The sequence below is a fragment of the Lissotriton helveticus genome, chromosome 7 (genome assembly GCF_964261635.1).
Source record: "Lissotriton helveticus chromosome 7, aLisHel1.1, whole genome shotgun sequence".
NCBI classification, from domain to species: Eukaryota; Metazoa; Chordata; class Amphibia; order Caudata; family Salamandridae; genus Lissotriton; species Lissotriton helveticus.
The window spans coordinates 159,715,947-159,741,169 of record NC_136068.1 but is presented as its reverse complement, the minus strand read 5'-3'; the positions used below and the strand labels follow the sequence as shown (position 1 = coordinate 159,741,169).

Below are 25,223 nucleotides of genomic sequence, written 5' to 3'. Positions count from 1 at the left end.
AAGGAAGCAGAGAAGTAGAAAGAGGTACGTAGAGAAAGAGACGTGGGACGAAAGGCAAGATTTTAAAGTGAGATAGACAGATCTGGAGATGAAGAAGCAAATGTAGAGAGAGGAATAAGGTACACGGGGTGAAGGAGAGAGGTGAGGTAGAGGTGCAGAGAAGCATTGGTAGAGAGTTGAGGTAGAGGGAAAAGTATAGGCTGAAGCAAGTTAAAGAGAGAGACCAGGTTGAGAGAACAATAAAATGATATGTGAGGTACAGAAAGACAGGTGAGTTAAAGAGCAGTGAAGCAGAGAGAAGGCAGACCCAGAGGCGTGCAGGGTTGAAAGAGAAATGAGGTGTAGAGAGAAAGGAGGCAAATTAGGGAGCGGTAGGATAGGTAGAGAATGACAGGCGAGGTTGATACAGTGGTAGAGAGGGCAACATATATAGAGAGGGATTAGATAGAGACAGAGGAGAGGTAGAGTTAAGTGTAAAGAGAGAAAGGTAAGTCAGGGAGGGTGAGCTGAAATTTGAGGGCTGCACAGAGAGTAATGCGAGAGGAGGTAATAATAGAGAAAAGCAGGTGGAAGTGAGGAATGAGTATGGCAGTGAAGGGGTACCCTAGAGGAAGAAAGAGAGAAGTGAGGTATCAGAGAAAAAGTGAGATAAATTGAGAGGTTATGCAGTGTGTGTGTGTGTGAGAGGATCTAATGTTAGAGAAATAAAAGAAAAAAGGCAGTAAGAAAAGAGTACAGTAGTCACAGAAGTGTTGTAGAGGGAGCAAACGTAGAGAGGCAGGGTGGAGAGGTGATGTAGCAATCACATGGTAGGATAAATTGAGAGGTTAGGTGGTGAGGATATACATATGAGGTTGGGAGTGGGGTGACAGTGAGGTAGACTAAGAAATGAGCAGGGAGAGGAGTGGAAAAGAGTGAGGAGGTAGATAAAGAGTGAGAGAGGTAGCTAGAGGGAAGATATAGAAATATAAAGAGATCCGTGAGGTAAAGGGACATGGTTAAAGGAAGGTGAGGCAAATGGAGGCGAAATACAGGAAGGTGAGATGGAAATAGCACTGAAAAAGGCGGTAGAGAGGTAAAGATTTAGAGGAGGCACAGAATAGTAGAGAGAGAGAAGAGAGGTTGTAATCGAAAGGTGGAGCAATGTGTGTCTGCGAAAGGTGTAAGGTTGAGAGAGTTGAGCTAAAGAGAAAGGATAAATTGCATAGAGATGTCGAGATAATAAGAAGGAAAGAATGGTGACGTAGAAGAGGTGGTGGAGAAGGAAGGCAGGAGACATGAGACAAAGATATGAGGAGAGCTGATAGAGGTGACATGGATTTAGTCAGAGACAGAGTGCAAAGTAGAAAGAGGATGGAAGAAGGCAGAAGGGTGGGTTTCAGCGATTAGTAAGGTAGATAAAGGTGAGGTAAAAAGAGAAGGCAGGGGTAGAGTGAGGCAATGACTACATAGGGGGGTGACGTGAATCAATCAATTGGTATTTGTAAAGCGCGGCTGGTCACCTGTAAGGATATCCAGGCGCTGTGAGGTGAAGAGTGAATAGCGGGAGGTTAAACAGTTGCGGTGAGCGACAGGTAGAGAACGCGGATGTAAAGTTAGGAGAAAGAGAGAGAGATGATACAACAAAGAGTTAAGAGATAACCAAAGATGGGTAGGCAGGTAACCAGTGGTGGGGTAGGGACAGGTAGAAAGATACAGGGTTGGAGGAAGATGTAGGCACATAGTGGGGGTAAAGAATGAGGTGGAGAAAGAGTTAAAGTATACACAGAAAGAGTGATGTCACTTTACCGGGGGAGTCCTGTTGATGATGGGGGCTGAGCAATTGCCCACATTGCCCATTTCTTAAAATATCTCTTGTCCTTTGCAATTCAAAGATGCTTTTCATTGCAAAACAGCAGTGATTAATGAAAGTACAGGAAGGGGGGCCTACAGCCCACTCCTTAATTGCATCACTTGACAGAAAGTCAGTGATGCCTTTTGTCAGGTGTGTCAAGGCAGCCATCCCCTCCCACTTTCCCTCCTAACTCAACAGGACTAAGGACACTGCCAGCAACAATCCTAAAGACAGTCTATTCTGAAAGCTTTACACACGCCCTACAGAATACAAAGGACTTCACACGAAAATATATCTAGTGATTTTCAAAGTACAATAGGAGGCAGCTGCAATTGACTTCTGGAGGATATGTGGCTTCTGTCTTCTAAAGAAAAACTGCATGCCTATTCAACACATTCAATGTAATGTCGCATCTGTGTGCAGGGGATTGGGCTTAATTATACTAATACCAACCATTTATAAGGCACACAGTAAAGCCAGCAAGATGGCTCAGTGAACTGAGCCCCCTCGGGTATGCGGGAAGCAAGTTTGAATCCTGACAGGGCCAACCGAGCCTTTCATCCATCTGAGTTTGCACAACTGAATAGCATTAAATTGGATCATCGAATCTCCTATTATTTACAGTGCTTAGACACAGCAGTTCTGCAGGATGAAGTGCTATAAAAATATAGCACCGAAATGAATTACTTTAGTATGTAATTGGTGTGAATTATTATGCAACTCAAATGTACTCATTTTATCAATATCAGAACAATGAACCTTGAAGTAAGCTCTGAAAGGATTCATATTTATATCGCACTGGTTACAATCTATTTTGTGAACTTAAGAACTGCAGGTTATCAAGAGCGTGGCTTTGTCAGTGAGAGTCAGGGGATGTGACTCTTAAATTTCCCAACTAAACAGTTGGAAATCTCAACACAGATATAGCAGACCTGACTCAAGCCCCCAAGACCCAACTACCATGCCAAGAATACATTTATTTGGGTGGGGGGGGGGAGTTCACACCCCAAACAATCCCCCCTCCCTTCTTGAAGCTATGCCCCTATAGGCTGTACAGTGAGCATGTTGAATTGCTTCAACCCAATGTGGTATTGTATTAGGATTTAAACACTATAGGTTAAATGAGATGCTTTACAGCACCCACATACAACCCTCTGAGCTATTCTGTGATGACTCAGACCTCTAGCAAATGTTTCACAGCCGGGGCTTGTTTGCTACTATTTCACCAATACTTGCTGATTGCGCACACTTCTCTACAGCGGTGACTTAAACCTCTAACGTATATCAACAGTAGATACACCTAGTAGGTCAATTGAGTTAGTAAGAAACCTATACCGTTCAAAATGCGGTAAGCTAAAGGTCACAGGTTTGAACATATTTGCTGCAACCTTAGCCTTTCTTTTGTGTAGGATGAATTAAAAAACCTCCAATGATCTGGGTAATGAAGGCTGCTTTGAAAGGCTATTGTAGCAAGTGGTATGTGGGTGGAAGTTGGCAGTATACTGTATAATTTCCTCCTTGTGGTCCGATCTGTACCATAGTATCATTAGTTCCAGGGCGCCTTTTGTTAAGGTATTTGCGCAGTTTTTAGAGCTACCAAATAAAAGTAATTAGATACGGGGCAAAGGATAAAGTCCGAAAATGAGGCCCTACTGGCACTATTGCGCTGCCGGAAGGTCACTTTTTTAAAGTTCCGGTGGCGCAATGTGCCACTGGCATATTTATAAGGCCACGTAAAGCCACGTTACGTGGCTTTTCATGCCTTAAAAATATGTGCCCCTTTCACGCAGAAAGCTGCATGAAAGGGGCATTCCATGGGTGTTGAAGGGAGCATTCCCAGCAACATCCATGGCTCGTAGACACTGCCCCAGACTTACGAGAAATCGTAAGTCCGAGGCAGCGCCAAAAACTTACGCCTCCCTAGGGGAGGCGTAAAGGAGGCACAACAAGGAGAAATATCTTTATTTCTCCTCGTTTTTCCTCTTTCTATGTGTGCTGCACTCTGCAGCACACATAGAAAGAGGAAAAAGCCTCTTGTGATTGTTTTTGTGCAGGAAGGTTTCCCTTCGTTCACAGAAATAATTATCCCGCAACGCAGGCACCCGTGCACGCGCGGCAGCCATTGTGCGCTGGCGCAGGGTAGGAATGTGCTGTATCCTTATTTCAGAAATACGGCACATTCCTGCCCTTTTCTTTTGCCGTAGAGCAGAACAGCAGCAGGGCCAGCTGCACTGCCCTACAAAACATAAATGAGGCCCCAAATTGTGCTTGTAAAGGTGGCAAACCTAGCAGCAGTTAATGGAAAGCTTGCCTCAATTTCTATAGCTATGTACATATTTACAAATAGTTTGGAAGTTTTTCATCTAAAGCAGAAGATGTGCACCCTCTTCTTTGCTCGACGACACCTATTTCCACTTCATAATAAATCCCATTTAGGTGAGTGGAAGAAATAATCAGGGCTTTTTCACATGAATATCTTTACAGCATCTGTAGCTGGCAATGTTGTAATTCCAAGTCATTGATCCAGATGGTCCTTCCTGTGGATCCATTACTGAAAGAACAATCAATCAATCAGGATTTATATAGCGCTGCTAATCACCGTTTAGCGTATCCAGGCGCTTTGTCCCTCCTAATTGCCATGCCTTCTGATTTCAAGAGAGTATACAAGGAGTCTTGGATCAGCTGCCAGCCTGTAAAAACATTGCACAGAATTTTGTTACCGTGCATGCTAATTTTTTGGCTGATGTTTGTATCTGAGTCAGACATTCTTTTTTTTTATAATTCCCCCCTTGCTTTACGGTTCGATGGTGCACTTTATATATCAAGTCTAAATTTCACTGAACCGAAGAACTGTGGGGCATATTATCAAGCCCCTGCGATAATTATCGCTAAGCGCACTTAGCCCTAGGATAATTATCGCCGGGTAGCGTGGATTTTTATCACTGAGATAGCGTGCTATCAGCAACGCTTATCTCAGGAGTGATAAAAATCCTCGCGCTAACTGCCAAATGAGAGATTATCGCTGGAAAACCAACGATAATCTCTCGAAGTTTGGCGTTAGCTTGATGATATGGGCTCACAAACTTAGCCATGATATCCACCTTCCATAGGATATCATGGCTAAATCAGGAAAATACCAGGTGTAAAAAAAGCAGCGCTAACCGCGGTTAGCGCTGCTTTTTTTTATCACTAACAGGGTTAGCGAAATCCTTGATAATAGGAGAAATGTCGCTTAACAACATTTCTCCTATTATTTTTCTCTGGAACGCCCCCTTTGCATCTCATTAGAGATGCAAGGGGAAGAGTAGAGAAAAAGGGTGCTAACATGCGAATTTGCGTGTTAGCACCCTGTTGCTGATAGGGAGATAATTTTATCTCCGCTTTCTTGGCTTTTAAAGCCAAAAAAGAAGAGATAAATCCCTTGATAATATGCCCCTGTGTTTAGTATTATTGTTGCACATATGTTGTCTACCTTGATGTGATCTTAGGCCCTCATTTCTAGTGACCTGTAAAATCCGATGTGAGTGTTAACGGTAATTCCAAGGCAGGAAAAAAACAGCAACTTTTCCGGCCTATTCATAATTGATAAGTTAATATTGCTGAAGGAGTATGTTCTCAAGAATAGGACAGTGTACTGTGCCTTTGGCTCCTGTCCTCGGCTGGGTCATGTTTTTGTAGAATGAAGACTAGGGGGCAAATTTATGAGAAAGCCACGCAGCACAGCGCAGAGCAGCACACAAGTCACCTTGCTGCATTGCGTGACAGGGAAAGGGCCATATTTAAAAGAATACAGCGCACTCCTGCCTTTGTTCCTGCGCTGATGCCATTTTGGCTGCCTAGCACCAATGCAGGCACCTTTGCACCATAGTGCAATCGTGTCGCCGTTGCATGCAGAATTGTTTTTGCGCAGGAAGGGGCACCTTCCTACACAAAATAATCCTGAAAGGCTTTTTCCTCTTTCTCTATGTGCTGCAAAGTGCATCGCACATAGAAAGAGGAAATAATGAGGTGAAATAAAGATATTTCTCCTCATTACACCTCACCTGAGAAAGTGTATATTTTTGGTGCATTTCCGGGTCTACCAGCAATACTAAATCTGGGAATGCGTCTAAATCCATGGTACTTGCTTGGGGAACACCCTCACAATGCCCATTGAACGCCTTCCTATGACAGAGTAACGCAAAGCAGAAAATTGCGTTGTGTTACACTACTCTGGATTTATGGAGCCACTCAGGGCCATGCAAGGTGGCCTTGTGTAGCTTCATAAATCACATTTTGGGTTTGTATTGTGTAAGTTCTACGTTGTGTGGTGCAAGCAAGATGCAAGCCCCAGTGATATATATGCCCCATAACATTTACCATGGCAGTGGAAATAAATATAGCCTAATAAAAAGTTAATTGGAGCAATTGCACTAAGAATAATACATTCGCACATTCATAACTAAACAGCAAAGGTCAAATTAAAGTTTATTAGCACAGGATAGGAAAATTCAATTTTAACTGCCTCAAACATTGTTTGTACCAATAACTTTTTACAGGTAAACAGCTCTTCTATTAGTTACAAAATCTCTTTATTGTCATTGTATTCTGCTGCACAAATGTAACCCTTTGCATCCTGGTTTTGGTTAAATACATTTATTAAAACAAATTCAAGTGAAAAGATGCCTTGGCATAAAACATACAATCAGATATGCAGAGAATGTAGGCTTCCTCGGTTCCTGGGCCTGCTCCTTCCAGTGCACGTTCTCAGCTATTCCAAGGTGAGAAGAGTCTCCCCTCACCCCAGCTTTAAATGTCCAGTGCTCTGAGGTGCTGACACTCAAGCCCTGGCCATATCCCACTTCTATCCTCCATTCACGTGCATCCTCCTTTCTATGCTACTTTGAGTGTCTCAACCTCTGTAACAACTCAGCCTTTTCCACAGCCTCTCCCTGATCTGCCCCACATCATGGCGCCGTTCATCCAGGACCGCTTGCATACTTTCCCCTTGCTAAGAGTCAGCCTTTTACCTCCATTTGCACTACTCTGGTTCGACCCTACCTTCCTGGTTTTTAATATTTTCTTGTCACTATTTACTACCATGTCAGGACAAATATCTTTGTTACATTGTAAGTCTTTTCCTGTTTCTCCTTTCCTGCTTTGCTATCGACCCCATCTTAACCCATGCTTTCCCGAACTGTGATGGCCACCATTCATTTTATACTCTGTTCGCCTTTCCTGTCTCCTTTCTCCCATTTAGGCTACTCGGTACTCTCTTTACCCTGTGGCCAACTCACCAGTTTCAGCTCTAGCTCCTGATGCTTACAGGTCCACTCTTTTGCACACTGAAATGCTCTCCTACTTAGCAGCTCTTCAATTGTAAAAAAACAAACAAGTGCTCATAAGGAGGCCACTGCAGGTTGCAGTACCCATTGCTGCTGCCAGTGCTGCTAATGACATTGCCAGCATAACTACTAACCATGATACTCTTACAAGTGTGACAATTCAGACTATTCCAGGCCCCCACGTTTATAAGACTGGTGTGGGCAGCAAGTTTTGTCATTTTTAAGGTATAATGAATAAATAAACAACCATTGTTGTCCCCATCTCTAAATTAGATAGACAGTGCCACCATGTGGTGGACTGTCATAAGTGCTGGTGATCACAATTATGTGCCCGTTCTGAGCCAAGGAAACACTGGCTCAAATTAAGCATTGCTACTCGGACACTATGATACATTAGCCCCAGCTCTGGTTCTTCTTACATCCTGTACTACTCCCCTGTGAGCTGTTCCTTCCTTGCTCCCCCATGCTGCTCTAACCCTACCTTCTCCCATTCTTTCCTCATATAAACTGCAGTGCTACCTCCTTGCACCATGCAGGCTTCACTCTTGATCCCTGTGAATTTTCTGCATTTGGATATTTGTCCCTAAACCTGCACCATGTGCTGCTACTCTTTGCACTGCTTCTCCTTGAACCTGTGCAGCTTCCCACTTCACCATGAACTTCTGTCCATTGCACTCTGTAGCTGATTATTCTTTGCACCCAATGCTGCATTGTGCTCTGCCCACCAGCCTCACCGATAGTTGTAGAGGAGTTCACCATTGTTTCAGAAGGACAGAGGCGGCCTTAGGCATGTGCAAGCTGTGCACCTGCACAGCGCCACCAAACTCCAGGGGCCACCACGCCAATATATATCCTTAATATAATAATCCTCTGAGGATGGATACATATTTGCGTGGTGGCCCCTGGCAGGGATTTGGCGGCCTACAGCTCTGTTCTAATTCCAAACACCCTGACCCCCACCCGTCTTCACTGGCCTCCACGCTCCGCCCCCCCGGATCCCCTCTTCCGGGGCCCCCTACCTACGCTCCCTGCCCAGGGCCGCCATGAGCCTAGAGCCTCCCCTGAGAAGAATTCAGGAGCAGTGCAATGCTCCCTAATACACAGAACAGATAGCACAGTACATCAGCAGTGTTCTCTACCACACACAGGACAAGTATATGTGCAGTGCACGATTCCCTATGTGTGAGGCTAAGCGCTAAGTGTCCGCAAGTGATGTGCCACCTCTTCTGTGTATTAGTCAAGTTTGCAAACACCCTTTCAGTACACAAAAACCAACACGATTGTCACTTTCCACATGCTACAGAACACCAGAACATGTCTTCACAGTTGAGCATCTATGTCTTGGAACAGGCGGCTGAGTAAGCACAAAAAGAATTTGCCGTGGAATTATTCTCTGCCATTTTTAGGTCTCGCCTGTCGATGCGCATGCGCATCGAGCAAGCGAGACTATAGGGGCTCATCCAGACTTTATCTAACTTGCAAGGAATCGTGGCGATTCCTTGCAGTGCCCGTGACTTTTAAGCTCAATGCGCATGTGCATTGAGCTTAAAAGCGCGTGCACAGCCGCCCGCATTCCTCCGACACCTTTGAAGTGAAGCTTAGCTTCACTTCAAAGGCCCGGCTTGTTCACACCCACATGCCGCTCTGCCCCGCTCCGCCCCCTCCCCTGAGTCATCCTGCCTGCCCCTTCCCGCCGTGTCGCATTTCTCCTCCCCCCTCCCCTCTCTTCCCTCCGTCTTGTTCTTCTTGCTCACTTGTCACTCTTTGCCCCTTACTTCTATCCCTTCCTTTCGATTCCCTCTCTGAACCTCCTTCTATGCCCATCTCCTGTTCCTTTCTTTTCTCCAACATTTGCCACGTCTGCTTTCCTCGTCTCCCCACACGTTTGCCTCCCTTTACCTCTGTTTCCTTAGCTCCTCGTTTCTCCCGCCTACTCTCACATCTTTCTCTTTTCTTTCTACCCTCTCGCCCCCACTTCTCTTCGTGCTCATCTGTTCTCCACACATTTCTCTCACTTAATTCTTCCTGCCTCAACTCTCCGCTCCGCCCCCTCCCCTTCCCGCCGTGTCGCATTTCTCCTCCCCCCTCCCCTCTCTTCCCTCCGTCTTGTTTGTTGTTGTTTGTTGAAGCAAACCCTTGCATTCACCCTTCGGGAGTTCATCCATTTGCGAGACTGCGATAGGCACATTTATTATTTTGTTTCCCATTCACCACAGTTTTTATTTTTTTAATAGGCACTGGTAGAAAGGGAGACTCGAACCGGTCCGTAGTCCACATCAATGCGGTACGGACAAAGATAATGACCGTGAATTGTGACCGTGAATTGTGACCTCCGCTTCGGCATTATAATTTAGCTTCCCCTCTCCTGCTTCGCATTACCAGCCCTCCCCACCCTCTGAGCACAAACAGTGCCTTTCTTAAGCAAGTGTCAATACTTCCTTATTCCTCCTCCCGCAGCCATTCCCATGTCTGCCCGACCCCTCCCTCACTCCCTACACCCCTCCTGCACAGGTCCAGCGGGCGCCTACAAAGTAGGAGCTCCACAGCGGCATTTGTATTTTTAAAAAGCAGCAGCTTGTGTAAAAGCATTTCCATTCGGGCTTCGCAGCTGTAGCATTTGTATTTTCAAAAGAGTAGCGTGTGTACGCATTTGCAGTTTGTAAATGCTCGGTCACTACAGGTAAATAAATATTGAAGTGCGTGGACTTTAGTATGTGAACTGCCAGAGCCGCAAAGAAATGCTTTCACATTCTTCCTGAATCAACTTGTAGGTGTCACCAGAATTGGCACTCAGTGTCGGCCTCGTGATATGGTGAATAGGCAACAAGAGACTTGAGCAAAGCTGTCCTTCTTAAGGAGGCGATGTTAACCAAGAGGACGGTAGCTGGACATGAGGTAAATACAACACTGGAATTAAGGGGCAAACCAATTGCCTACCTAGGTATTCAGTCTTCCACCCCTGCATTCTTGAATCTTCTTTTCACTGACTCTTCCTTATGTTCTTAACCCTTTCAGAGTTACTGGACTGTTTGGAAAACGTTTAATTTCCTTTAAATCTACTCCAGTGTTGCAACCATCTTCTTAGCGGTGAACAAACAGTAGCTTGATCGCTTTAATCGTGAATTGTTTTATGCTCTGAAACTATCCAAGGAGCTAAATTGGTTCCCTGTAAAGAGCTTGCAGTTTCTGCTTACATTTCACATGCTTCACTTGGTCTTGTTTTTTGTTGGAATGCGGCGGAAATGACTTAATTGCCGTTAGTTTAACCCCAAGGTGCATTGGCAGGGCTGTTTCAGCCGTCTTCCTCCTGTTGGCTCTTTCCCCCACAACTGTGTTTTTATGGCCCGCTCACCTGTGTGCCTCTCTGCTCTGTGTACGTCCCCCTAATGACGGACCTGGCATGCTGTCCCGCTGCTATGTATTCTTTCTGCTTTGCCACACTTTTCACACGCAACGGCTATTTTCTCACATGAGCGCCTGCCGAGCTGTGCGTCTTTGCTAAGTTGCTTTTTCCCATAAATGAGCCAGGAGTCGATGTTTTATGGCTGTGTTTGCTAGTCCATCCTTCCTTCAGTGAACCCTCAGACTGGGAATGTAATGTTACCAGGTCAGTGTCAAACACAGTACACCAGCAGATCAAGACTTTCTATTTAGATAGCTGTGCACTCTTGCACTTTTGGGTTCTAATCGGATTTCAAGAGCTGCATTTCAGAGCTTTTAGAAATGTTTATGGCTTTTTTTTTTGAAATTCTTTAGCATTGGCTACAGGAAACAAAAATGCTAAAGATTTACAAAAAAAACCCATAAACAATTCTAAAAGCACTAACTCTAATGCTGCGAGACCTATTGCATTTTCAATGCTTGTTGATATGATGAAATTGAGGAACTCGAGCAAATGAACATGAATGCCTCCCACAGCAAAAGTACAGAGACCAGAGCAGCAGACATGGGCGTCCGCAAGGGGGGATAAGGGGTGCGCTTGCCCCCAACCCTGGATTTTTACCTTGTCCTTTAATGACTATGCTCTTGCCCTTTGACATTATTAAAAAAGGACCGGAGGATGAATGACGTTACAATTATGCCCCCCACTGAAAACATTTCTATGGACGCCCATGGCAGCAGATAATATCACGGGCGGCTCTAGGCTCATGGCGGCCCTGGGCAGGGAGCGTAGGTAGGGGGCCACGGAAGAGGGGGTCTGGGCGAGGTGGAGCTGGGAGGCCAGTGAGGAGGGGGGGGGTCAGGGTGCTTGGAAGTGGAACAGAGCCGGAGGCTGCCAGATCTCTGCCAGGGGCCGCCACACAATTATGTATTCATCCTCAGAGGATTATTATATTAAGGATATATATTGGCGTGGTGGCCCCTGGTGTTTGGTGGCCCTGTGCAGGTGCACAGCTTGCACATGCCTAAGGCCGCCCCTGATAACATTACTTCTCAATTCAGTCTAGGGAAACATTTGTGCTGCTTTTGGGGTTATTCGGTATTAAGTGAAGGAAAGACGATTTGTCAAATGCTAATCTGTCATTTAGTGCTATGTTGTAGAATGAAATGCATACTTGTGTCAATTTTTCACATGAGGTACAATTTTACAGTAAAAAAAAGCACAAAAAAACACAAGTGGCAAGAACAACAGCCACTCAACTGCTGGTCATTTATGTCACTCAAAATAACATTTTGCCACTAACCCCACACAATTAAGGGGTAATGGAGTAATTGTGGGATTTCATATAACAAACGAACGTCAAATTCAAAAAATTGCACAAATTACGCCATCATAATTAACATTTTGCCCAAGCCTACTAATATTATGCACCACTTTTGCAATTTAACAAAGCTGTTCCCTGAGAAATGTTAGCTGAAGCTTTCAATATGCATATGACTCATAAGTAACATATTGAGGTTGCCTGATGTACATATTACAGTATGATGGCACTGCCTTTGTTGTTACCGACCTACCTTCATGATAAGGTTGTGCACAGTGCTCGCTTTGGTTTGTGGCGAGACGTGTTGCCTCACAGCTCTCCGCGACCCCTTCACAGTCAGAAGGATGAGGGTGTAGGAGATTAGGATAAGGGTGCAGGGAATGATGTAGCAGAACACAAATAGTGCAATGGTGTAGGATATTGCCTTGTGCTCCTTGTTGGATGCTTTCCAGTCTATGCAGCAGGCGGTCCCATAGGGCTCAGGTCCATAGCTACCCCAGTCTGCCAATGGAGCGGTGGCAAACACAAAGGCATACGCCCAGACACACAGTAACAGGATTCGGGCATGTCTTGAAGAAAACTTATTTCCTAAGGGAGGATAAAACAGAAATGTGCAGCATTATGGTATGTGTTTGAAAACATGGTGATACCCTCACATCCTTCACTAAAAAGCCTTTCCTTTCTCATTTTGCTCATCTTCTTCAGTGCTAACAGGTAAACCATTTGCCAGACAAGTTACAAGTTTCAAGGTTATTTTATTTATGATTACAGAACTCCAAAGAGGTCCACATAAAATCACAAAATTACAGACATGTAAATAAGCCAGACATCTTATTGCAAGATCTCTGACCCCTCCCGCTAAGCCTGAGGTGGTTGATGGGTGCGGGCGAGTGGTGCTTTGCTCTGATGTTTGTTTGCTAAGGACCAGCTTCATTTTTATAATCTGTGTGTTTACCGCTGATTACGAGCGTTTTAACATTTTATCCTGCACTCACTGTGTTTAAACTGTGCACCTCTGACTTTATTTTCGTTACCTGAGGCGGAAAGCCGGGTAACATCTCACTCCTCTGCTGTCTGTGGTGCGATCTTCGTCTGTGCCCTTCTGTCTTTGGAGGTCGCGCCACGCCGCGCAACACTCTCTCTCTCCTTTTTTCCTGCCCTCCCGGCCGATTTGGGGCCGAGGGGGATTCTGGGACCTGTAGGTCTCTTACTGTTGTATTTCTATCTAGGACCCTAAATTCGATATTCCCAATTTATGCCCTTGTATGGCTATAATAAATAATATCCTTATAAAGGCATAAGAATCATATCCATATTTAGTCGTAGCCCATGCAGTCCAAATTAAGCAAGGCTACTTCCCCAGACTCCTAGAGAGTACAACGCGTTCTTTAAACAAACCAAACCTCCAGCAACCTGGGAATTCCCCATGCTTCTGTTTTGATTTGTCCTAGAACTCCTGCGAGCACTGAAAGAATGGCCAGTTCTTAGTGACATCTTTTATTGACGTCTTATGTCCAACCTTACGTCAAACCCGGCACCTTTCAGGTATAAATATACCAACGTTGCCTTAAGCAAAGACACGGTGGTTTGGAGCAGAGCGGCTATCTACTTGCCCAAGAGCCCAGCTGATGCGAGAGCCCACGGAAGCCACCCCTCCCTTTTGACGTCTTAGAAAGACGCTGACTTTTTCTCCAGCCGAGAAAATCCAGCTCCGGTGTTTCCAGCCACCCTTGCGGGTTGCTGGGATATCGAGTCCTGAGAGAGAGATACCAGACCTCCTGCATTCTATTACCCAGGTACGGAGCTGACTAAACCCTTAAAGAGAATTCTTGATTCAGATCCTTGGCAAAACCAACTTAACTTAAACTGCTACTTACTTACTCCTTCCCACGTATTAGGCTTAGGTCAGGTACACGGGGTAGGCGTATTTAGAAGCACCAGTTGAGTACGTTAGTCAATTTTTTATGTATGTATATATTTTATCTAGTTTAAAGTATCATATGGCTAAGAAACCATATCAATGCTTTTACAGTATTATTTTATAATACTCCTTTTACTGTACGCACTTTACTTTACTATAAGTATTGCAATTGTGGCAATTCATTTCTCTTGCATGAGAAAGAAGACTGCTATTGGGAATATAGGAACTACACTACATTACCTTGCTAGCGGCCATATTGGGGGGAGGCACGCCCGGCTGGTCGGCTGACTAGTGGTGCGGCCCTCTCGCCTGCAATCGCCATAAATTTGAGCTTAAGCGCTGCCCCGATCAGATCTCTGACCCCTCCCGCTAAGCCTGAGGTGGTTGATGGGTGCGGGCGTGTGGTGCTTTGCTCTGATGTTTGTTTGCTAAGGACCAGCTTCATTTTTATAATCTGTGTTTACCGCTGATTACGAGCGTTTTAACATTTTATCCTGCACTCACTGTGTTTAAACTGTGCACCTCTGACTTTATTTTCGTTACCTGAGGCGGAAAGCCGGGTAACATCTCACTCCTCTGCTGTCTGTGGTGCGATCTTCGTCTGTGCCCTTCTGTCTTTGGAGGTCGCGCCGCGCAACACTCTATCTAATTTTTTCCTGCCCTCACGGCCGATTTGGGGCCGAGGGGGATTCTGGGACCTGTAGGTCTCTTACCTTGCTAGCGGCCATATTGGGGGAGGCACGCCCGGCTGGTCGGCTGACTAGTGGTGCGGGCCCTCTCGCCTGCAATCGCCATAAATTTAGAGGCTCTCATCTCTGCGCAGCGAATGCGCACAGCGGTCGCGCCTATTTCGCGCCAAAGGAGCACCTAAGGAAAGCCCGTCTGCGCCTGTCAGTGTCCTGGTGGCGGACGGGTGAGGACGGGGCTGGAATTTTGCCCCTTTTTAAACCAACAGCATGCTGAAATACACGCCAACTGAGCTCTTTGCCCTCAGGGGTAAGGCTGGGAAGTGCTGCACGGTCTTCCCTAGTTGACCCAGAGGCAAGAGGCGCTGCCCCGGTTGTGGCTGGTTACCAAGAAATGTCCCTGTCAATACCTTTGCTAACTTGCCTACATCGAGTACCTGTTTACTCTTGAATACCAGGTCTTTGTGTAGGCATGCTTTAGATCTTTATAGCTTACTTTAGGAGATTAAACCTATCTGCCTGTTTTTAACGGAGACATGGTTGAATGATTGCTCGGGTCCTGACATAGCCTCGGCACTCCCACCCAACTATGCAATTTTCAGGAAATACAGGGTTAACGGTAGGGGGGGTGGCGTAGCGATGGTGGTGGACAGGCGTTTCACCTGCTCAGTCATTGAAACGGATGAGATTCAAGGATGCGAGGCCTTGGGGTTTTCCCTCTCCGTATCTCCGCGCCAATCCTGTTCTGGACTACTGATTTACAGACCGCCTGGCCCTATTGGTGCCTTTCACGAAGAGCTCCACGTGGTGGTCTCAGCGCTTTGTTTAAAAACTGATCACTGCCTTCTCCTGGGAGATTTTAACATTCACATGGACACCAGGGATGATGCAGACACTGTTAAACTCTTGGATACCGCATCACCACTGGGTCTTATTCCTTATCTCTCGGTTCCTACTCACAATAAAGGTCACATACTTGACCAAATCTTCTCTATTATGCCAATTGGTATATCTTCCCCGGTACCGGTCCTGTGGTCAGACCATTACCTAATGAATTTTCAGATCTTTCACTCAGATAAGCGCGCCTATCACCGCGTTTCCCCTGACATGCTTGCTCATGCACTACACTCCCATCCCTGTAAGCTGTCTGGCAATTAAGAGGCTGATCTTGATCTCCTTCAGACTTGGTTTATGAAGAGACTGGACGAATTAGCCCCTGCCGTTGCCCGCTCGTAAGTCTACCTGCCGCATGTCTGCCCCGTGGTTTACGGCAGCGCTGGCTGAGATACGGCGACTATGTAAGAAAGCTGAAAGGGAGTGGCGCCGCAAGTATGACATCAGCGCCAAGCTGGCTTATAAAGAATCTATCAAACTATACCACTGTGACATTATGCTGGAAAAGAAAGCCTACCTAGCCAGAAGAATTGAAGCAGCTATGAACACCAGCAAAGAAATATTTTCCATCGTCAAGGAATTCATGGCCCCCGCTACGAGCACGCCTACCGGGTCTTTCTCTGAAGCTTGGGTCACCCAACTAGCCGATTTCTTTGCAAATAAAATCAAGTCTATTCAGAACTCTTTTTTACTTTCTGGTGTAATGGCAGCTCCCAGTATTATGGTTCTCCCTTCTCCGCCCCTCTCTGTTGATGCTCCTACCCTCTCTACCTTCCCCTTCCTCTCCCTTCCAGTTTCCTTGGATCTTCTGGCCAAGCTTAAATCAGGTTCCCCGCTGGACCCTTGCCCGGCCAAATTTCTCGCCAAATCTGCACAAGTAATCAACGCCCCAATTAATCCAGTGCTTAACCTCTCACTCAGCACGGGAGTGGCTCCGTCTGCTTGGAAGCAGGCTCTTATTTTGCCGCTTCTAAAAAAGCCTAATCTGGACCCTTTGGTACACGCCAATTACAGGTCCATCTCTCTCCTTCCAGCATTTGCCAAAATCGTGGAGAAGCATTTCCACGGTTCCCTCTCCAACTTCCTTGAGTCCCATAACATCCTGCACAACACCCAGTCCGGCTTCCGTACCAATATGAGCACGGAGACTGCTCTATTGGAAGTTACGGAGGCCATCAAGGAGGTCTTGGATTCAGGGGGAAAGGCGATGTTGGTAATGCTGGATCTCTCGGCGGCTTTTGACACCGTCCCCCACAGTGGTCTTCTCCCTAGACTCAGTGAGATTGGGCTGCTGGGGACGGTGCTCAGTTGGTTTGAGTCCTTTTTAGCGGACCGCCGCCAAACGGTCTGGGCTCCCCCATACTCTGCCATAGTGCCGCCATTGGTGGTAGGAGTGCCTCAGGGCTCAATTGTGAGCCCTACTCTTTTTAACATCTATATGACCCCCTTGGTGGCACTGGCGGAGTCATACGGTGCCCAGATCGTTTCTTATGCGGGTGACACCCAGCTCCTCTTCTGTTGCAAGAAGGGTGCTGACTTCGATGGAGAGAGTATTAAAGGCTGCCTTGAGGCTCTATTCAAATGGTTCCAGCTTAACAGCCTCAAGTGCAACTCGGATAAATCCGAGGTGCTCTTTTTTGGCTGTCTTTCGGACCTTAGGTAGAATGCTTGGTGGCCTGCGGCCATGTTTCCTCCTGCCGCCGCTTCTACCTCGGCCAAGAATCTTGGAGTGCTAATTGACAACGGTCTCACTTTGAAGTCCCAAATTCTTGGCCTTGTTGGTAAATGCTTTGGCATTCTCAAAATGCTCAGGAAATTTCTTCCGCTGCTGTCCCTCGGCCATAGAAAAATCACTGTGCAGGCGTTAATTGGTTCTCGTTTGGACTATGCGAACTCTCTATATTTTGGTCTCCCGGAGTATCTTTTATCGCATCTCCAAACTGTCCAAAACTCTGCCGCGCGCGCCATCATTGGCCTTCTTCGGAGATCTAGCGCTAAAGAACTTTTGAAAACTCTTCACTGGCTTCCTATTCGGAAGCGTCTTGTTTTCAAGACGCTCACGCTGGCTTTCAAAGCTATCCACGGAACTGGCGCGAAATATATCAGTAAGCGGCTGACCTTCTACCAGCCATCTAGATCACTAAGGTCAGCTTTGCTAGCCTTGGCAGCCGTTCCTGGTATTCAGCGAGTCCGTATTGGAGGCCGTTCTTTTAGATGCCTGGCGCCACAATTGTGGAATTCCCTGCCTGTCACTCTACGAAAGACCGTCACCTTATTAACTTTTAGGAAAGATCTTAAGTCCTGGCTTTTCATTCAGTAGATCTGGTTACCCTTCACCTGCCCTGCTCTGCATCTGGTTAGAAGCACCGGGACACTCTTCGGAGTAGCTGAGCGCTATACAAATCATACAATAACATAACATAACAGATAATCGAACACCTCTTGAGGTTAGGAAAGTTGCATAGGGTAATTCTTGGTTCTCTGGATCTCAACCCTATATTCCATTTCCCGGTTACCAATGTATATCCTCTCTTCTCATACCGGACACTCCCTTATGTGTGGTTCGTATATATGTTTGTACATAAATGTGTCTATTTGTGTACATTCATGCATATGCATGTGTTTCTATGTGTTCGTTTTTCAGAGCCATATCAACCAATCGCTTATTTACGTACTAGTATCTCCACCTATTTGTCTGGGACCATAAACTTTATACACATCAAGGAATAAGAGCACTGGTAGTCAGTCTATGTGATATAGTCTAGTCTATATTCTCAGACCGAACGAGGCACTGATGCAGGGGGTCAGGTACGAAGCAGCTCACTGCCTGCAAGGAGATATCCAATTGAGGTTGATGAATTTTCAGCAGAAATACTCCACGGTCATTGGGATAGCCAGGTCTGACAGGACTATAACATGAGGATGAGGAAGCATTGAGCAAGCATTCCCAGCGCATTCACCTCGGACATTTGTGGCACTCAGTCTCATGAGGATACGATTCTTTGGCTTGGCAACTGATCATTTTGGTACTGGTGTACCTCTATGCTACTAAGGAGATGCCACAAGCCTCTGGCACCTTGGCTAGGGTGCAGATAGAGAGTCAGTTTGACAGTGATTGAAGCATGTCAGCTGGTGTATGGGACTAAAGAGCCGATTTAGAGGTTGGTGGACAGGGTACTCTGACGCAAATGCAATAGAGTAACCTGTCTGCCAAACCCTCGATGCACCCACATCATCAAGATATTGGCGGGCCTTAAGTGGCTGTCAGAGGACAGACATTACACCGCCTACTCTATTAAAAATGGACAGTGTGATGTATTTCATTTTCAGTCCTTCACAGCCAGGAAACACTTGCCTGTGAGGGACATACTTCCCACAGCCTGAGAGAAAGCCCAGGGGTTGGAGGTCAAAACTCCCATTTTGGGAGTTTGTTTCAGAAAACCAAAATATTTGGAAACGTTTGGTGAACAGCGGTCAAAATTGAAGGCGGCCATTCACCAAACTTTTTGAACGTCAAAAGTATCTGTGGTTCTTATAATTCCATTTACTTTACGGCGCTTTATTTCAGTTGAAGACCATAAAAGCGACAAAATCATGAATACGAAATATAAACCTATACAAATAGCATCGCAACAGGTGCTTAAAAACAATATATCAAAGTATCATGCATGAACCTACACGCAAAACAGCACAACATATTGAAATCGATAAATCCACATGACAAAATGCAGTATGGAATTATGGTAGAATGATAGAAAAATCTACTACATCAATAAAGTGCTTGGTACACATGTTCAGCCTATTAAAAAGGCAAAAAAATGTACAATATTTTAAAAACATCAGCCTGCAATTCTAGTTTCTCATAGGGGCTAAGGGCCTTATCTATCAAGATACCCATTTGCGATTCTCAAATAGCGATTTTTAAGAAATCGCTATTTGAGAATCGCAAATAGGTATGTATGTACAAAATCGCATTTTTTTGCGATTTCTTAAAATTCCTTAATTGCGATTAGCACATTGCGAATCGCAATTAAGGAATACTTTCCCATTCATTTCTATGGGCCAGGAGGCCCATGGGAATGAATGGGAACTTATTCCCAATTTGCGATTCCCAATTTGCTAATCGCAAATTGAAAATAATTTCAAGGGTGCAGGGGTGTCCAAAGGACACCCTGTTGCACCCCTGAAATATGCATGGGTGCACATGGCACTTTGAAAAATGCAAAAATGTGCATTTTTCAAGGAATTCGCAACTTACCACCAACTAGAAGTTTAATGCAATTGCAAAATAAGGAATCGCAAATTTTGCGATTCCTTATTTTGCACCAGATTTTGCTTAATACATACCATTTAGCAAATTCGCATTCTCAAAGGCCAAAATTCGGCCTTTGCGAATGCGAATTTGCTTGACAGATATGGCCCTTTATCCCTCGTCAGGAATACCTGCTTCCAACCTCCTCAGATGAAACCTGCCTAACCATGCTACAAAGGGCCAATTTGTTGGCTATTGTCTAGCTCTAGGAAGGCAGAATGAGAAATGATCCTAGAACGCATAGGCCAGATACACTCTAGGTATTTAGCAATTGAAAAAACAATAAAATGGGTGGTATCTGACCAACAAATTCTCAAAAGCAAAAAGAACAGGTGGACGGAATGCTGATCAAATCAAACATTCACCTTCAATCACAAAGATCTGAGTTTAATCCATCATTCTTTTACTCACCACACCACCCCAGTTTGGACCCAGCCATATGCAAATCAGTCTTGACCCTGCTCCCCATGGGAACAATCCAGCCCAAACTGCCAAGCCAGGTCCTCCCTGGACCGAAAACAAGCATCCTGAGACTGTTTTCAGGGTATCACGCTTCATGAGCCAGGCTAGCTTGAATCCAGTGGCACAGTGAGAAACGGACCCATATCTGGGTATTCCTTTCCCACTTAAGTAATCCATTATCTGTTCTTTTTGCATTTTTCACCCTAAGTGGGAAGAAAATGCCCAGACATGGGTCCCATGCTCGCTATGCCACTGGGTTCAGACTAGCCTGGCTGACGAGGGGTGTGGAGTTGTTGTCGCAGTCTAAAAGGAAGTTGACGCAGCCATTGATAAATAGGGGGAACAATGTCGGAGCAAGGACGCAGCCTTGCCTAACCCCCTTGTCAACTTTGATGCGGTCAGTTGTTTCCCCAGTAAAGTTGTGCAAAGTTGTTGCAGAGGAGGTGTATTATGATGTTTAAGAAGATGCTGGGGAGCCCTAGTACCTAAGGGTACACCAGAGTCTTTCTCTGTGGATCAAATCAAATGCCGCTTTAAGGTCGATGAAAGCAACATTGAGGCTGCCCTTATTGATGTAAACCACTTTCCATCTAAGAAGTTGGAATCAGAAGACCTGGACAACAGTACTTATTTCAGAATGAAATCCTGCCTAAAATTGGGCCAGGATCTCATTGTTATCAATCCAGGATAAGAGATGACCAAGATTTAATTTACAAAATATTTTGGTGGTGGAATCAATGAGGCTATTGGGCAGTAATTTGCTGGGTCAGAGTTGAGGCCATTTCTAAAAAATAGGAATAATCTCTGTACCTTCCGAGACTGCCTGCCATGATGGCATTGGGGACGCTATTTAAATAAGGTGCCAAAATGATAGGTTCTGATATGACTAAGTCCACAAGGATTCAGTCAGGCACCGTGCCTTACCCGCCTTCTGCGAACAGATAGCACTTTTTCTTTCTGCCACATTAAAGAAGCCTACATCTTTAACTAATTATGGTTCCTGCAGGCTTGGACACAGAGTTGATGGGAATGAATTTCCCAACTTCCCAGGATCCTGGTTAAAGGGTAAGGAAGCTGGAGAGTCACTATAAAGTGACTGAAAGCGATTAATCCAACCTTGTGGGAGGATATTGGACTCAGGTCTCATTCTGCTGGTCTTGGCACCATGAGTTCTCATATGCCATAAAGCTACCTGGTTCCCAGATCAGGCGGCACTGAGAATATCATTCCAGATAGCTGTATCCCAAGTTAATTTCACATTCTTTTGAACTGATTTATAAATGGCTCTCGCTGACTAGATTTCTTGATAGGAGCCACCTTTAAGGGTGTTGATTAAATGGCACTTCGCTGTCCTACAGTCCCTGTTGTACCAGATTTGGTCTGTGACTGGGGGACAAGCTCCTTTTAAGGGTGGGTATAGTGAAAAACCTATTTCACAGATCCTCGAAGCACTTGACGTGGACGTCCATAATATTATGGGATGAGGATTCTGACTCTGCTAGAGCAAGCAAACTGGATACCAAGCCCTGGTACAATTGGACAAGGATCTCCCTCATTTTTATCAATGCTTTCCCACTTCATATTCACCCAATTGTTAGCAATCGTGAACTCCCACAAGGCTAACGGTGTTGCCAGCCCATTTTATCAAGGTTTCCCCACAGTGAAAGAAACAGAGGGAAGTAGTCACTCTCAAACCATGGCAGAACTCCCATATCAATACGACTTCCCTGAACTGTAGATCTACTAAAACATTATCAATATGGCTCTAGTACAAATTCCTTCTGAATTTAGAGTGGATCTCTACATCAGACAATGTTCTCCTGTTGCTAGCTCTCAAGTGGCAGCTCAAGCAAAGGTCCAACATCTGCAGAGCAACCTTAGAAAGGGTCAGTAAACAGGGGCCTGAGAGTTGTGGAATACTCCAGAGTTGCTCTTCCTCGCTTGATATATCCCTTAGGAGGGCTGAAGGCTCAAAACTCCCATTAAAATCCCCACCCACTATGATAGCAACCTCCCTCCCAATCTTTGAGATAATATCTCTCACGATGGAGAACAGGGGACTCAACAGACTTAGTGACACTCCTACAATAGACATTGAGCACAAATAGTGTTGACCTGTTCCCTAAAGAGACTTCAAGCCCAAGTAAGTCTGGGTAGTCAATAGTTAGCTGCTTAACATGGCAGCCCAACGTAATATTAAACCATATTGCTAGACCCACAAGGGTCTACCAGCTTGGGACTTTCGAGCTGGGACAAAGACGGTTTTAAACCCTTGCTTGTAGGAAGGTATGATTTCCCATGTTTCTTGGAAAATGATAATGCCACCATTCTCAATGAAGCCCTCCATTCCTCTTGAATATTCTTGCTTCCAAGTGCAGCAATATTCCAGAAAACTAGTGATAAGTTTATTATTACTAATACTAGCCATGGATGAAGCCATATTTCCCTGGGGTAAGATGGTAGGCTCATATGATGAAAGGTTCGATAGAATTTCGATGGAGGATGACCCAGCATCTAAAAGAGTTGGTTGGTTCTGAGCAATATATGCCAATGGCTGGGTAGTGGGGATGGCACTGGAGCCGTTGACAGGTCCTTGGAATAAGCAAGATTTAGTTCCTGTCCAACTGTTTGGTGCAGGATTCACTATGATCTCCAGTCAGTTAACACGAGATAGCAGGGAACTGGATTGTGATCGTCCCACCATCGGTGGAGAAGATATATTCGTTTTAAACTGGATCAAGGAGTTAGATGGAGAAAGGGTTTGCCCTTCTAGGGCCCATAGGCCATTTACAATAGAAGGATGTGCGAATTGCAATTTTAAGCAGTCTGGATTACTATCTGGGGATGGAAGATGGGTAGCCCTGATGATGTCAGAGTGGATAATGCTATAACCCTTCCTGATTTCCCTGATCCAGTAGATCAATTTATTGGACATTGAAATCTCTTTCCTTGACAGGAGCCTGGATTTAGAGACACCTGTCATTTAAATTGACCTGATAGCAGAAAAGGTGTCTTGGTTTGCATTAACCTGTGGGTGGTTGTTTGGGTAACCCTGGAGGATATGGGGAGGGAGGAACCTGGGTTGTGACTGAGAGAGAGCTTGGATGGGTGTGTTTCGGTAGTCTAGACTAGGCATTGGTGCTCTCTGCTTTCCCCTCTTTAAGGCTATTCACGAGGGTATGATGGGGATCCACGCAGGGCCTATGAGGTTTTCGTCACGTGTTAATAAGAGAAGGCAATGACAGTTGCCGACATGGAGCCCTGGGGCAGTGTGATGGGCTTGGTGGAATTTCACTGTATGAGCTATAGGATCAGATATTGGGTAAAGGATTAATGTGAGGTATGCCTCCTAGTTATGTGAGCGATCTTGTCCCACTTCACAGCTTACTTTCAGGCGCCCAGAAGAATATAATTCTGTCAGTGACTGGACATTTCCCTTTAGGGCTGTTATTTCAGCCTTTAGAATACTAATAATTTTTCAAAGATCATTTATTTACATTCTGGACTCGTCTGCCACTGCTGATTGAACAATGGAGGGCATTTTCGCACCCGAAACCATTGTGTGGTGTTTGAGCAAAATAATGTAGGCGCTAATGGAATTGGTAAATTAGATTGAATACAAAGTTGGGTAATTGCTCCAGAAGGATCCGCCTGTTCACTTACTTGAGAGGTCGTAACTGGAGGAGGTGAGGATTTGGGTGTGTTACCCTTCTTGTTAAATAAGGGGGCTACTAGTTTTTTTTTTAGATTTGGCACCAGGTGGATTGAGGCATCAGGTTCCAAAATGTGCTCCACTTCCTCAATAAGATTGTCTACATCTTGCAGAGTGCAGTTCTTGAAGGAAGGATCTGGATCTTTTTTGTAGGTAGGTTCACCGGAGTGTTTTTTAAATGCTCTTACTCTTTCCCATTTCAGCTAAAAAGTTTTCATGAAGCCCCCTTGTTTTTAGAGTGAAACAGGTTGACAGGATTATACCATAGCTGACAAATAAGCTGATTAAACCGAATAAATAAAAATCCCTGAGCAACCAACTGTTTCAATTCTGATGGGAGGCGGTGAGGCACCTTACACCCTGCTCGTTAGTGGGAGGCTAGAATGTGTCATTCAAGACTTTTAAAGGAGTCAGGTCGAAAAGCAAGACGATATTACAAATGTATGACACCACAGCCCACCCGACCGCGGATAAAGCAGTAATCTGTGGACCAGGGATATAACAAGCTAGCGAAACCAATAGTTAATCAGCCTTTGACCCAAAAGACAGACAATTGGTTTTCAACACCCCTAGTGCGAAGTCCCAAGAAAAGAATCCAACATCCCTCCCACCACAGAAGAATTGCAAAGCACCAACAAGGGAGCAGCAACAGGATCGGGGCTGAGAGCAGTCTAGGCATACACACTGTTGGACCCGGTCCTTTGGGCAGGTTCACCCCGTGACTTTTTGCTTTTTCCTAGCCTGTTTTTGGAACTTGGGTTGGTGATTTTAGGCCTCTGCGCACTTTTTCACTGTGGTACAGTGTAAAGTGCGTGTGCTTTCTGTGTATGGATGGTGAGCGCCCTGCCCTCCCATAGGAATGAATGGGAAATATGTATGCCCATGGTAGATTCCTGATGCGTGGGGAGTGCAGGGGCGAGTTTGATATGTGTGAACTCGTGAGACTGAATGCTGCATAATGGTATATGCGGCACGGCTGTATCTAGTCCAGAAGCGCCACTTTTAGAAGTTGGCATAATTGTGTAGTGAGTCTGCTAGCACGTGATTGGCTGATGGGCCTGGCCCTGGATGCCTGGGCCTGCTGGTAGATGGACTGTCTGGAGGAGGGGGTCTGAGTCAGCCGTAGATGAAAGGCCCCCATCTGCTGTTGATGGAGCGAGATAGAAAACAAAATTTTGTTTAAACTCGTGAAGTCACATTTCCATAACATAAATAATAATATTAATGATTTGTGATATGTCGTGCTAATACAACTTAGATTAAACTTTACACATGGGGGGACTAACATGTGTGCTCATAAACGTGCATAATTGTTGCATCTTTTTGTTCGTGCAAAATAATAAAATAATTTATTGTTTTCGTTTTTGTCACTACT

At 45.3% G+C, this 25,223-nt stretch overlaps 1 protein-coding gene across 1 annotated transcript in view; it reads right to left on the bottom strand.

The window, feature by feature from the left end:
• Nucleotides 1-25,223, bottom strand: part of LOC144766682 (opsin-5-like) — a 602,462-nt gene that overhangs the window by 102,923 nt on the left and 474,316 nt on the right. The window contains exon 5 of the mRNA XM_078650455.1: nucleotides 12,115-12,449. Coding sequence (XP_078506581.1) covers nucleotides 12,115-12,449 — 335 coding nt within the window. The remainder of the gene's footprint in view (nucleotides 1-12,114; nucleotides 12,450-25,223) is intronic.